The sequence below is a fragment of the Tripterygium wilfordii genome, chromosome 3 (genome assembly GCF_013401445.1).
Source record: "Tripterygium wilfordii isolate XIE 37 chromosome 3, ASM1340144v1, whole genome shotgun sequence".
Lineage (NCBI taxonomy): Eukaryota > Viridiplantae > Streptophyta > Magnoliopsida > Celastrales > Celastraceae > Tripterygium > Tripterygium wilfordii.
This window is the reverse complement of record NC_052234.1, coordinates 706660-718699: the sequence shown is the minus strand read 5'-3', so window position 1 is coordinate 718699 and position 12040 is coordinate 706660. Positions and strand designations below refer to the sequence as shown.

Below are 12040 nucleotides of genomic sequence, written 5' to 3'. Positions count from 1 at the left end.
ATTATTCATGTAAAATTATGAGCTCCATACGACTCACGTAATCTATGGGAAATCGCGTATGTCCATCTCAGTATTTAAGAGTTAGAAGAAAAAAAAAACTAGAATCCACGAAACTCCTTGTAGATATTTCAAAAAACCAAATCAAAATGTCATAAAAATATCATTTTATTCTTGGGTTTGGTATTATTTATTTATTTATTTATCTATCTGTTTGTCGTTAACTGGAGATCGGGATCCAAGAGTTGGGGTGTGTGGCTTCTATTCAACCCAATTTTCATTTGGGTGTGGACCAATGGTGCAGAGCTAGTTGCAAAGGTGGGTGGATGATTGTACACAGTTTTCCCACAAATTATGGAGTGATAGTGTTTCGCATTAAAACCTTTGATAGAGTTTACCCTTCGGATAATCTATCTTCTCACTAAAAGTATTATTTTTAAAACTGGATCAGGAGTCGATCCAGAGAGGGATCCCAAGTCCTTCTCTGGGGTTATCAGATGAACAAGTGGGGAAGACTAGATGAAAAATTGAGTACTCACTCTCCCATCACCAAAAGATCATGGGTTCGACTGAGGAACGTGATATTATCCTATGGAATAAATACTATGCGGGATGGGCCTACTTAGCGCCAATACCTTAAATTGGGGGAAAATAGTTCCCACGTTTATAAAATCGTCCAAAGTATTCGACTAATTTCCATAACAATAAAGATTTTTTTGTCATTGTTATTATTATTACTGCAATACAAAGAGGGGTCTAAATTCATTCTCGACTTTTTAACTTTCTTACCATTCTCAAATTTGAGTTTCGAACATGAAAAACTTCCTTCAAGAGCCTAATAAAATTATTGTAAGACGATCCTCCAATCCCCACACCTTCCTCTGCCTTTCTCATCCATTCTTCCTCACTCTCTCCCCTCAATCTCCCTCCAACATTTCCGTCACAAGACTCGTCAATTGATCGTGATCAACATCAAAATCAAGCTCCAATCCAATGTCCCCACACCGCGCATAAGTATCCACATATACATTATTCCTTTCAATAGTGATATCTTCAGCCAATGTTTACTGGAAAGCATAAAATTTTAAAAGATTGCACAAGCTCTTACCATAAATTGCAAAGATTTGAGCTCAATTCCTAACTGGCAGCAACAACGTCTTCAAGCAGTAGCTCTAAGTCTTTCAATCTACATGGATTTTGAGAACCATATGAATATATGACCACTCAAAAGCCAAAATTGAGGGAAAAAAACACCTTGAATGGTTACCATACCTGACATCGTTCAAGTTTGGGTAGATCGCTATAGCGTCTTTAAAGTCCTAAAAGGGATTATCACAATAAGAAACTAAATAGCAATCATGTTCACCAATTCTAGTTAAGTATCAGCTATAATATGAATGGTTCGCCAATGTTTAAACAAGCTACCGTAGAAAATGACAGACCTGTTCAGCTGTTGAAGATGTATAGGTTATTACACATGACATCCCAGCTGCTGTTGCTGCCTGCAGAATTGAAATAGTGAACTTGTTGGCTCTGAGTTGAATGAAATTTAATGCACTCTTTTTAAGGTGAAATGGCCAAATAAAAGCTGCTTCTTTTTTTTTTACCGAACACGAGATTGTTTTGAATTATAAACCAAGACATTGGTTGGCTAAGTAACACCTAGTACCTAATTTAGTAAAATCCAGGATGCTTAAAAGAAATCAGTATTGTGAAGGCCACAAATTACTCATTGACATTAAAACAGAAAAAGCTACCTTTAGCCCAATGACACTATCCTCCACCACCAAACAATCTCCTCCCGATACATCTAGCTTCTGCAAGGATTAACAGTTTAAAGCACAGACCACTATAAATTCCAGGCACATTAAGAAAAAACCATATGGAAAACATCAATAATATAGGTTTCATATGATCGTATTGACTACCTTGGCAGCTGTCAGATAAATTGATGGATCAGGTTTCTTCTCCTTGACATCATCACCTACAAGTGCAGAGTCATAACTGAACCATTGGAATCATAAAAAGTGATATAAATAAAAAATGATATCAACTGCAGCCTGAAATAAGCTAATGACTATATAAACCAATTTGATATTGGCCCACCAGAAGCCAAATGGGATTTTTTTTTGACGACTTTATTCTGAACACGTATTGTTTGTGCATATTCACTGGCAGAGCAGGGTAACTAAGTAAATGAAGTATTCCAATGATCCATGTTCTATACACCCAAGGACAGAAACCAAAAAAAAGAAAAGAAAAAAAGACAGACTTTGTCTTTTCAAAATCTTGTCCACAAACCTGCAAGGAAGCAATCGAGACTTTTAAAGCGCTCCTACAAAAAAGAATAATGAATTAATAGAAAGAAGTTCTGAAAACAGAAAGGATAATAGTGCAAACTGAATGATAATGGAGACTGGACTTACGATTCCTATAAGGTTTTCAAGAGTCAATATAACAGAACTTTTAGTTGCTGCAGAGCAAACAGCTAGCTTTTTCCCCTGTAACAGCAGGTAGAGGAAAGAAATTGATCTTGTGAGGCAGGATCCAAAAATGACATTATAACTGTAGCATATATTATATAATTTTACTTAAAAAGTAGATAAGGCCAGTAACCGCAAAATGAAACAAACATATTGAATCAAATCAGGCAGAGAAAATAAAGTAATCAAACCAATCACCAATGTACCATATCAGCATTTGTGCATTTTAATTATTAAGATTATCTTACTGCAGCTTTTGCCTCATCCATGAGCCGCAAAACTCCAGGTCTGGGTTCCACCTGGAAAAGTAATATTGGTCTATATCATTGAAAGCTACTCATTCAAAACAATTTTAATGAAACAGTTTTTGAAAAAAAAAACACAAAAGCGAATACGTAAAAAGAATCTCCTTACAGTTCCAGATTTGATGATTACTTGATACCTTTCAGTTTTCCAGTCCTACAAGACACCTAGGGGGTCATCAATCAGTATAAGATACAAAATGAATATAAGAATTAACATAGGATGGCATAATTCTTTTCCATAAAGGTATATGCAATCCCCTAAATAATATACAACAATACACTGTCAAATTATTGAATTGTCTACAATACTAGAAGACCCTAAAATGTATAAAGAATACAATAAAATTTCTTCTTGACTATATGAGTCCCAACACCAGCAGTTTCAAGATTTTTGTTCCTTTCAATGATGATGCGAGTCATAGTAACTTTAAATTGACCAAATTTTCTGAAATGTTTACTCACTTTCCTCAACATCTTACTCGCAAGTGTTTTATTCAGACTTTTCAGGATTTACTCACTTCTCTGAAATGCTCATACATTTAAAGAGAATTTGTGTCATAAAAACTTCCAAAATTTAATTAACTTATGAAACTTATACTCACAATTGATAAGATACTTTACTCACAAATCACAAGATAATTTATCATAGCTTATAGAAATCTCAAACATCTTCAGTTCCACTGGATTCATTTACTGAATATCCAAAAACACACAGTTCCATAAAACTAAATGATCAAGAAAATACAGGAAAACTCAAAAGAAGATACCTGAAGAGTGTCGATCAAGTTGGCACGATCCTCATCATTCTCCGGAGGTGTATTAAATATTGTGGAAGACGGCCATCCATGCTCCTTGAAGTACCTTATCAAATGCCAAACCAAACCAATCAACCAAAAATATATAGCAATCTTTTTAAAAGTTAAAGCCAAGCTTCAAAGAATAAAATAGAAAGAAAATAACCATCGCATTTTGGGCTTTCCACCGCCGATGCGGTTCTGGAGCTCATCATAGAAATCCAAGCCCCAATTGAGAGGCTGTTGAGAAGAAGGGCAACGTACATCGAAGTGCGCAAAAGCATCGTTATAGGCCTGCCGATGCAAATGCTCTGATTCTAGGATTACGCCATCGCAGTCGAAAATGAGAGCCTCCAGAGCACGCTGTGAGGCTGAGACTGAGAGCGATTTTGCCGTCAGCGACGGAGAAGGACTTCTGGTTCTAGAATCGAGTGTGTGGACGTAAGAGAGAGGATTAAGTGTGAAAGATGAAGAAACTAGGGCAGGAGAAGATGGAGAGAGATTGGTGTGAGAGATGAGCATGAGCGCAGAGGCCATAGCAGGATTCTCTATCTAGCGTCTCTGCGTCTGTGTGGCGGGGCTTGGTTCGTGTGGCTCCGGGCTCTCGAAGTATGTTTCAACGGATTTTAGCGACCGTTAATGTACAAGAATGTAAATTATGGTCTCTTTGGAGGCTGTTTTTGTTCAAATAACTTTTATACACTGTATTTTCTAGGGGTGAATCGGTAAATGCATAAAACTTTTTTAAAAAAAAAAACCAACATATCGATTCAATTATAGCTCGATTGTCTCGATAATTTTTGTATAGATGAACCACTTCATACAAATTTACCCTTTCAACATCCAATATGAAACTAAACTCGAAACATAAGACCCATGTACACACCAATCAACATGATAAGATGAACCAAAGCCCAAGCAAGACCATAAGGGCATTACTCCCAATGAGAATTGAAACTCAAAACATCCCGAATCCATACAATTTGATCTCAGAAAATTAAATACCCAATTAGAGTTAGACTTCAAAATCGAACCAATCAAATACGGATTAATCTATTGTCAATTTGATCTGGCTTTGGTTTGATTTCAAATTCAGCTAAATGAAAACAAAATTACTATTGGTACTGTTAGAATGTCTTGCCGGAAAAACCTACCATCAGGTCCTTTTAAGCAAATGCACCCACACAATGTAAGGAAATCCAATCACATTCCAACCCAACTCATCTTGAGTTAGAACCCATCCAACACAACATGTCACATAGTGAGATGCTACTTCCACTTAAACAGTGTACAGAGAAATAACCATTAGCATTAGGAAGAACAAGGGATGGAGGACCAGTCACTCAGACATGCTTGCGATTAGCAGTGAAAGACCAACAGGCATGACGACACTCTTCCAAACTTGCAAAGGGGCTGCCCTACTTCATCCTAAGATTCTCAAGTTATGGATCCAGCTACAAGGTTGTGCCCCCACCATCTGACATGAGAGATGCAGCGGCTGCATGAGCTGTAGGAACAACCCCGGTTGAAACACCAGGTTTTGACAAATGCACGAGCCTGTTAAACATGCCAGATGCCTAAGTTAGTTATAATAACTGCAGATAAAACTCCAACCAAAGTTCTTTGGCTTTTTCAAGGTACACAGAAGATTTTCTTCTAACTTATGCCATCATTGAGATTGGAACATCAAGGGATTGGGTAGAATGGAGTAAAGAGGAAGAAAGAACAATTAATACCTTATAATATTAAAAGAAAAGTTATATTATGTTTTACCTGTGTCACATTTTACTATCTCTGGAATGAAAATTATACGATAAGAGTTATGATTTATATGCTGGTCAGCAGCAACCTCACATAGGTGAAATAAGAGGTAATTTTAATTGGGGACACAATTCAATTGGTCAGCCAGGTCTGAAGACTTACGGTGCAAGATATTCACAGAAGGATGACATAGCTGCAGCAACTTCAGTATAGTTTTCAGGCAAGGCTGGGGCAGTTACTTCAATCAACTGTATGCCCGGGGTCACCGGCACAGCCTCATCTGTTGCGTGCAATTTTGGCATCTTATTGATTGATGACACGGTAACAGTGATCTGAGCACCTCTTTTGAAATGAAAAGCAAATCCCACTCTCAACAGCTCATGGTCCAATTTGTAGCCAAGTGCATAAAATAAACGAAGGGCATTTTTGCTTACTTTGCTTTCCACCATACTCCTAACAAGAACTGAAATCTGATCAGCACCAGCGCCCCTCATTGCACCTCCGATATGTTTAACAGTCCTACAGTTTAAAGCACTTCAGTAAGCACACGCAAAAGCATTGAAGGTCTAATACAAGATTGGAGCAACCCAACTTTTACCATATGGGTTCAGCCTGCTCAAGATCGCACAATAGTCGAACATCTGAAGAAACATGCCCTAGGAAATTAAGAGGATGAGAATTGGTCAAAAAAAAACCCAACCAGAACAAAAAAGATTCATCAAATTACCTCTGAAGTAATTGATATGTAAGCAATGGATGATTTATCAGGTCATGATTTGCTTACATGCTTCCATTATATAATACTCATGGTAATTTTTATTTTGGACGTTGTACAATCTTCTCTCTCATATACCTTATGAAAAAACATGACCATAGAAAGAGCTTTTATGGTTTTAAATAAATGAATTTTTCAAAGATGTCCTAATAATTTGATAGAAACATCATTAACATAAAAGCAGGCAAGGCAAGTGTCAACATGCTTGTAGATTTCCAACATTATAAAGCTAAGGTTGAAAAGCTATTTATATTCACCAAGGTTTGGACCACTTTTCAAGCATAATTCATGGATCCTCAAACTTTCTCTGCGTACACCACAAAGCCCCTGAAGAAGAATCTCAAGAGCCTCAACATGCTGCAGGACAAAACATACAAAAAGCCTCGATTACAGTCCACCATATTCTTCATATTATGTGTGTGTGTGTGTGTATATATATCTTGTGATTCACAAAAATGGGTTTATCCTTTTCTCTCCATACTAACAATGAAGGTGAGTTCATATAGTAGAAAACAACGTAAGGCATAGTTTTCTAATTCAGAAAAACAGGCCAAACTTGACACTAAAAGAACTGGTTGTGAATCTTCAGGATATGGGGCAACTCGGTCAATACGGCTTCTTGTTGCACCTATCTCATCCCCTTTGGTTTCATATAAAAGTCACAAATTGGAACAATTTTCTAGCCTATTCAGCTATATTTTACAATTTACATATAATTTCGGTCACGGGATGCATGCTAACAGATCATTGATGCACTGTATCATTTTATACTTATTCTTGTGTAGTGCAGGATCCTCATACCAGCGCCCTAATTGAGAAACACCATTCAGTTTCTAAACCAAACACGCTTTCACAAACAGACAGACAAGAATTGAAAACTAGAAACTTTTCCCGAGTGTCTTTCGTAGATTGATTCAAATTCACTTGTAGAGTTTCGTATGATAATCAACCAAAAGAAATCAAAAGCAGTACAACTAAAAATTGAAGAGGGAAATAGGGTTTTAATCTCAATGTACCGATGTCTCAATGATTCCCTGGACCACACACTCCATGACAGCCCGCTTTAGCTCATTCAAGAACTTGCACTCTACCAAAAAGCTTGCTTCCGCAGAAAAACAATATACCCAGATACCCAAAATGCTGCATAGGATACAAGAATCATGTAAGACGATCAATAAGAATTCAATCTCGGGTAAAGGAAATTGAAAGAAGAAACCTTTTCGAATCTAAAGAACAGTCTAGAGAGGGAGAAGTCACTGGGCCCTTCAGAGATCTTGGTTCATACTCTCTACTTCATACTGAGTCTTTAGGAGAGACGAAGGAAGAGAGTGCAGAGTTTGGGGGTTGCTCTGAAGTCTGAACCCTGAAAGGGCAAGAGGGGAGATAGAAGCTACTGGGCTTTAACTTAATAATTGGGCCTTTTCTTTCGGCCCCATCTTAATATGAGATGGAATTACTTAGAACCAACCGAAATAATTGTTGATGATCGACCGATTAATCGATTAAATTTATGTCAAAAAAAATGATCTTTTACACCCCTAACATCCTCAATAAATGCTCAAGCTCAACTATACTCCCAGTCAATGAATTCTTGACATTCTACACCAATGGGTACTTTCATGAATAATCCACTTAGGTTATAATTAAGTTGATAAATCTTTCTAGAGACAAACTATGTGAATTCGAGAGGTTCTAAGTTTGATTTTTATTATGAGCAATACTCTTGTTACTATACGTTGAATTTTGCCCAACTTACCCTATCCTTTGGTGGAAAATTTTTGTGAGAACGAACCTGATGGCCTGAGTTTAAATCATATCATATGTCAAATGCATATTTATATGGTATCTTTTTGGTTAAAATAAAAAAAATTTAAAAAAAAGCAACAACAAACAAAGTCTCAGAGTCTGTAACCCCCCCTACTGATTTGTTTACATCACCAGAATAACCTAAAACCCATAGAGCCATTTTGGTGAATTCAGTAGAGATTAATACAAGTACTGAAGTAAACACAAGACATCAGAGATCATGTGAATTGGGTCCCAGCAATCCCAAGAAGATAAGAAAAAAAATGCACAAGAATCCACAAATCCGTGAATAGCATAGACTGCTCTGCTCATAAAAATACAAATCCTGTACTGTACACTATAAGGGTTTTCTGTGTACTGATTAATGCTCTGGGATTAACCAAAAAAAATTAAGAAAAAAAAAACAGAGGAAATCGATATGGAATTAAGGTAAAAATTTGTTAAGGGTTGTAGAAGTGGTCACGGCAGCGACATTTCCAACCAAGAGGCTTGTAATTGGAGTAACGCCCACCACCACCACCGCCGTAAGAATAGTCAAATAACTCGGTCTTGGTGAAACCTGGCCGGACTCGGTCGTGACTCGGTTGTGTTGGCACTTGAACCGCCATACATGGGTGGCACTGGTTACACTTGTTGTGACAACTTGGTGGTGTTGAACCAAGCCTTCCTTTTCCTTCAAAAAACAAACCCACCTACACACACAACACAAATCAATTCTAACAAGACCCAAAAACAGAGCCTCAGAAAAAACAGAGGAACAATAACACAGAGCCAAAAACAAAGAGATGTGAGAGAGAGAGAGAGAGGCTAAATTACCTTAGGACTAAGGCAAGAAACTGGAGAAAGAGAGTTAAGTAGTGCAAGAATTAGGGTGATGGAGGGAAGGAGATGTGAGAGATGTAGTGCCATCATGGTTTTCTACAATAGTAAGGCATTTTTCATGTCACCATGAAAGTCAAAACAAACGAAAAAAACCCAATTTGCCAATGCTTCTCAAATTTACTCAGTCTATGACAATGCATGCGAGAGAGAGAGAGAGAGAGAGATGGGTTTTTGGGTTCTTGATGAAGATGAGAAAATACATAAATTGTGGGGGATCTGAGAGAGGGAAGGACAGAGAAGAGTGTAAGGAACAATACATGAGAGGGAAACAAATTGAAAGAATCCACATCAGAGGAAAGGACATTAGGACAGTATGGGGCTATGGGCCACTATTCATTATCTCATATTTGTTTTATTTGCTGGGTCTACTAGCTCAGGAAATGAAAGCAAAGAGATTCAGTTACTGTGTTAAATGTAAAAGGAGGCAGTGATTAATTCAGCATTGAATACAAAGGCCAGGCTCACTTTTCTTTCAGTGTCAGATTTGCCCTTGTGGGGTTTTGACTGTGATTGACTGATTGATGGAAATGGTTTGGTTTTGAGTATTTATCATGTACCTATCATACCAGACATGCTTCCCCAGATCTATTAATATCTTCAACAGAACCAGAGTTGTCCAAATTCCCTAATCAAAGACATCTAAATCTCCTTCTTCTTGATAGAATTATCTTGGAATATACAATAAGACCCAGTAAACCCAGCAGTGGTAATTTCTTCATTTGCATAGAATTTGCCTTATGCCGCCAGAAAGGAAGCAGAATATATATATATATATATATGTATGTATGTATGTACATGTGTAGTGACAGTGATTACACAAACGTAAAAGACCTCCCACAGTGCTGTGATCAGTAATCTCCTGATGTTTCTGCTTCTAATACAGTCCGCTTGTGAATTAAAAAGGCAAAAAAGAGTTGATGGAAACTGTAAACGATGTGAAAGAAGAGTTGAAAGCTATGGCATGGCAGTGATTCGTCGTGGGGATTGGAGAAGTGACGTCTGAGGATCAGATGGTACAGAGATTCAACGGTTCTGATGGCCATGATTTGCTAAAAACAATCTTTTGTACAAACTGGACCCCCACCACGGATCGATCTTGTGAAGTCGTAAATCTTTTGTGGCAGGCAGGCATGCTTGTCTTCGCCTGTGCAATGCACTGCTGCTTCTTGTTCTACCTTATGTTGCAGATCATCAATTCATACCAATATTTAATCAACAATCTAGGCATAAAAGAGCATGCATACATACATATATAATATATGTACATAAATACATATACACATTTAACTGGGGGTGGTAAAACTTTATCCAATCCTGATGATCAAATTTATTCGACCTATATTAAATCAAGTTTTTATAAGTTATATATCTGAAATATGGAACCAAACACGAAATTTTTGTCTGATTTAAATCTGGTCCGACTCCAAACACATAAACTTATAATTATCTGAAATACGGAAGAGTAATCAATCATGTCTGCCTAAAAGAACAAATGGAGGCTTCACGAAATCCAAAACTAACCACCCAATGTCATATATCATAGTTCTGTCTAATGTGAGACATCCAACGAACCAAACGATCTCTTGCTTACTCTTATCAAATCCCTAACGTCAGAGTATCAAGTCAACAAGGTTTTGTCGTTATTGCTTTGATGGCTGACACTACAATACACACTGTTTGGGTCGTGGGCTCAGTACCAGTCTTGCTTGGTTTGGCAGCAATAGAGAGTCATTGATTGTCTTAATTTTCTGGGTGTTACTGTTCACACTTTCCTCCATGAAAGTAGCTGTTTGCTGCAACTTTCTATGTTATATAAGGTGCATTCTAACTTGTAAGCAGAAAGGCTTTTCTTCTATATACAGTATTCACAGTAAAAGCTACTCCTTGTGGGTTTCATGACATTAACACTTGCAGCTTTATCATTGTAGAATTATTAAGTTATTATTACTCAAATACTTGTAAAGAGTAAGGAAAGCCATACTTGCTGGCCTCTTTTGGTTCTGAAGAGAACAAAGCCATTCCCAGCACTACTTTACCTTCTAAAATATTCTTCCATTATTTACTTGGGAATACAAGCGAACATGTGGTCCAGTGGTGCGCTGTGTCAATTGCATCAGTTTAATTTTACTTTCGAGATATTTCTTTCTGCATAGAAAAGCCATCTTTTTGTGGTATGAGAACAACGATATTGACCAACAGTACGTTGTTACTTATTAATTAAGGAGTAGAAAACCCGAAGATTATCGTAGAGCAGAAGGTGAGTATCACCTTTTCCACTCTCAATTGATACAGAAGCAGATTTAGCATTTGATAATCAAATGATTTCAGAGGAATCACCCCCATTATTTTCGAAGAAATATTAATATTTTTGTCCAAAAAATTAAAATCAACTTGTTCAGTTTCACATTTTGAGTGAGCATGTCATTTCATGTTGGGATGAAATCTGTACCTAACGCATCAGGCCAGGTCGAGCTGGTGTCGGCTCAAAATTATGATTGAGCCAATTTTGAAAACTTAGCCTGGCCTATGGGTTTAAAATGGCTGCCCAAAAATATATGTTGCATTGTTGCTATTAAAAATTAGGCGTATACAACGGGAGTCCAAACTTGGACCTTATCATGCAGACCCAAAAGATTTATTATCAGTCCGGGTCAAACCCAACTCAATAGGTTCTTAATAGGGTTGAATTCCGGATAATAACTTTCATAATTTTTGAGATATCGGGTCACTCAATGCCCAGTTTGAAAATAAAGTATTTATAGAGAGATTTAATGTGTTTCGTGTGTTTTGAAAATAAAGTCCGACTCCATTCCCCTCCACCCGAGCTGACTCGTCAAAAAGAAGCAGCTGCGCTACATCTAAGACACCAAAGAACAAGATCAAATCCTCACAAGGAGGCATGACGAGATGAACTGATCGCAGATGACATCGATTGATGGAGGATTCACATGGAACTGCCAAGGCCAAATTTCACATTTTTAGACCCAATTTCACTATTTTTGGAATAACATTGTTTTGTAAATGTAAATTTAGTCCTAATTTTAAATTTTAAGACCTAATTTCAATTTCAAATTTTTTTAAAAAAATTGTGAAATTTTATTTTATTTTTAAATTTCATTGTGTTTCAAAAATAATGTAATTTAAGAATACACATATAAAATATCGACAATGAATATTGTTGGAAATATTTAATTTTTTTGAAATTAAACATGTAATTTGAGAAAATGTTTTCAAATT

The 12040-nt window shown here is 36.9% G+C and overlaps 3 protein-coding genes across 4 annotated transcripts; all 3 read right to left on the bottom strand.

Annotated features, from left to right (window-relative positions):
- Positions 1-750: 750 nt before the first annotated feature.
- On the bottom strand, positions 751-4193 carry LOC119989448 (haloacid dehalogenase-like hydrolase domain-containing protein At4g39970). 2 transcript variants are annotated; one of them, XM_038834983.1, is made up of 12 exons: positions 3746-4193; positions 3553-3646; positions 2895-2939; positions 2729-2779; positions 2424-2498; positions 2299-2332; positions 1926-1981; positions 1755-1814; positions 1440-1499; positions 1270-1316; positions 1106-1183; positions 751-1032 (listed from the first exon to the last, which is right to left on the bottom strand). In XM_038834983.1, exons 1-11 carry the CDS (start codon positions 4114-4116, stop codon positions 1135-1137), a joined length of 942 nt encoding a protein of 313 aa, XP_038690911.1. In that variant the 5' UTR covers positions 4117-4193; the 3' UTR covers positions 751-1032; positions 1106-1134. The 2 variants fall into 2 exon arrangements, with proteins under 2 accessions (XP_038690911.1, XP_038690901.1); XM_038834973.1 differs by having other exon boundaries at positions 751-1183.
- Positions 4194-4716: 523 nt separating this feature from the next.
- Positions 4717-7492, bottom strand: LOC119988188 (mediator of RNA polymerase II transcription subunit 18). Its single transcript, XM_038833150.1, has 6 exons — positions 7332-7492; positions 7132-7255; positions 6373-6472; positions 5939-5996; positions 5503-5859; positions 4717-5136 (listed from the first exon to the last, which is right to left on the bottom strand). The coding sequence occupies exons 2-6, from the start codon at positions 7165-7167 to the stop codon at positions 5034-5036; spliced, it is 654 nt and encodes a 217-aa protein (XP_038689078.1). The 5' UTR covers positions 7168-7255; positions 7332-7492; the 3' UTR covers positions 4717-5033.
- Positions 7493-8168: 676 nt separating this feature from the next.
- LOC119984304 (EPIDERMAL PATTERNING FACTOR-like protein 1) lies at positions 8169-8995 on the bottom strand. Its single transcript, XM_038828176.1, has 2 exons — positions 8738-8995; positions 8169-8613 (listed from the first exon to the last, which is right to left on the bottom strand). The coding sequence occupies exons 1-2, from the start codon at positions 8831-8833 to the stop codon at positions 8362-8364; spliced, it is 348 nt and encodes a 115-aa protein (XP_038684104.1). The 5' UTR covers positions 8834-8995; the 3' UTR covers positions 8169-8361.
- Positions 8996-12040: the final 3045 nt, after the last annotated feature.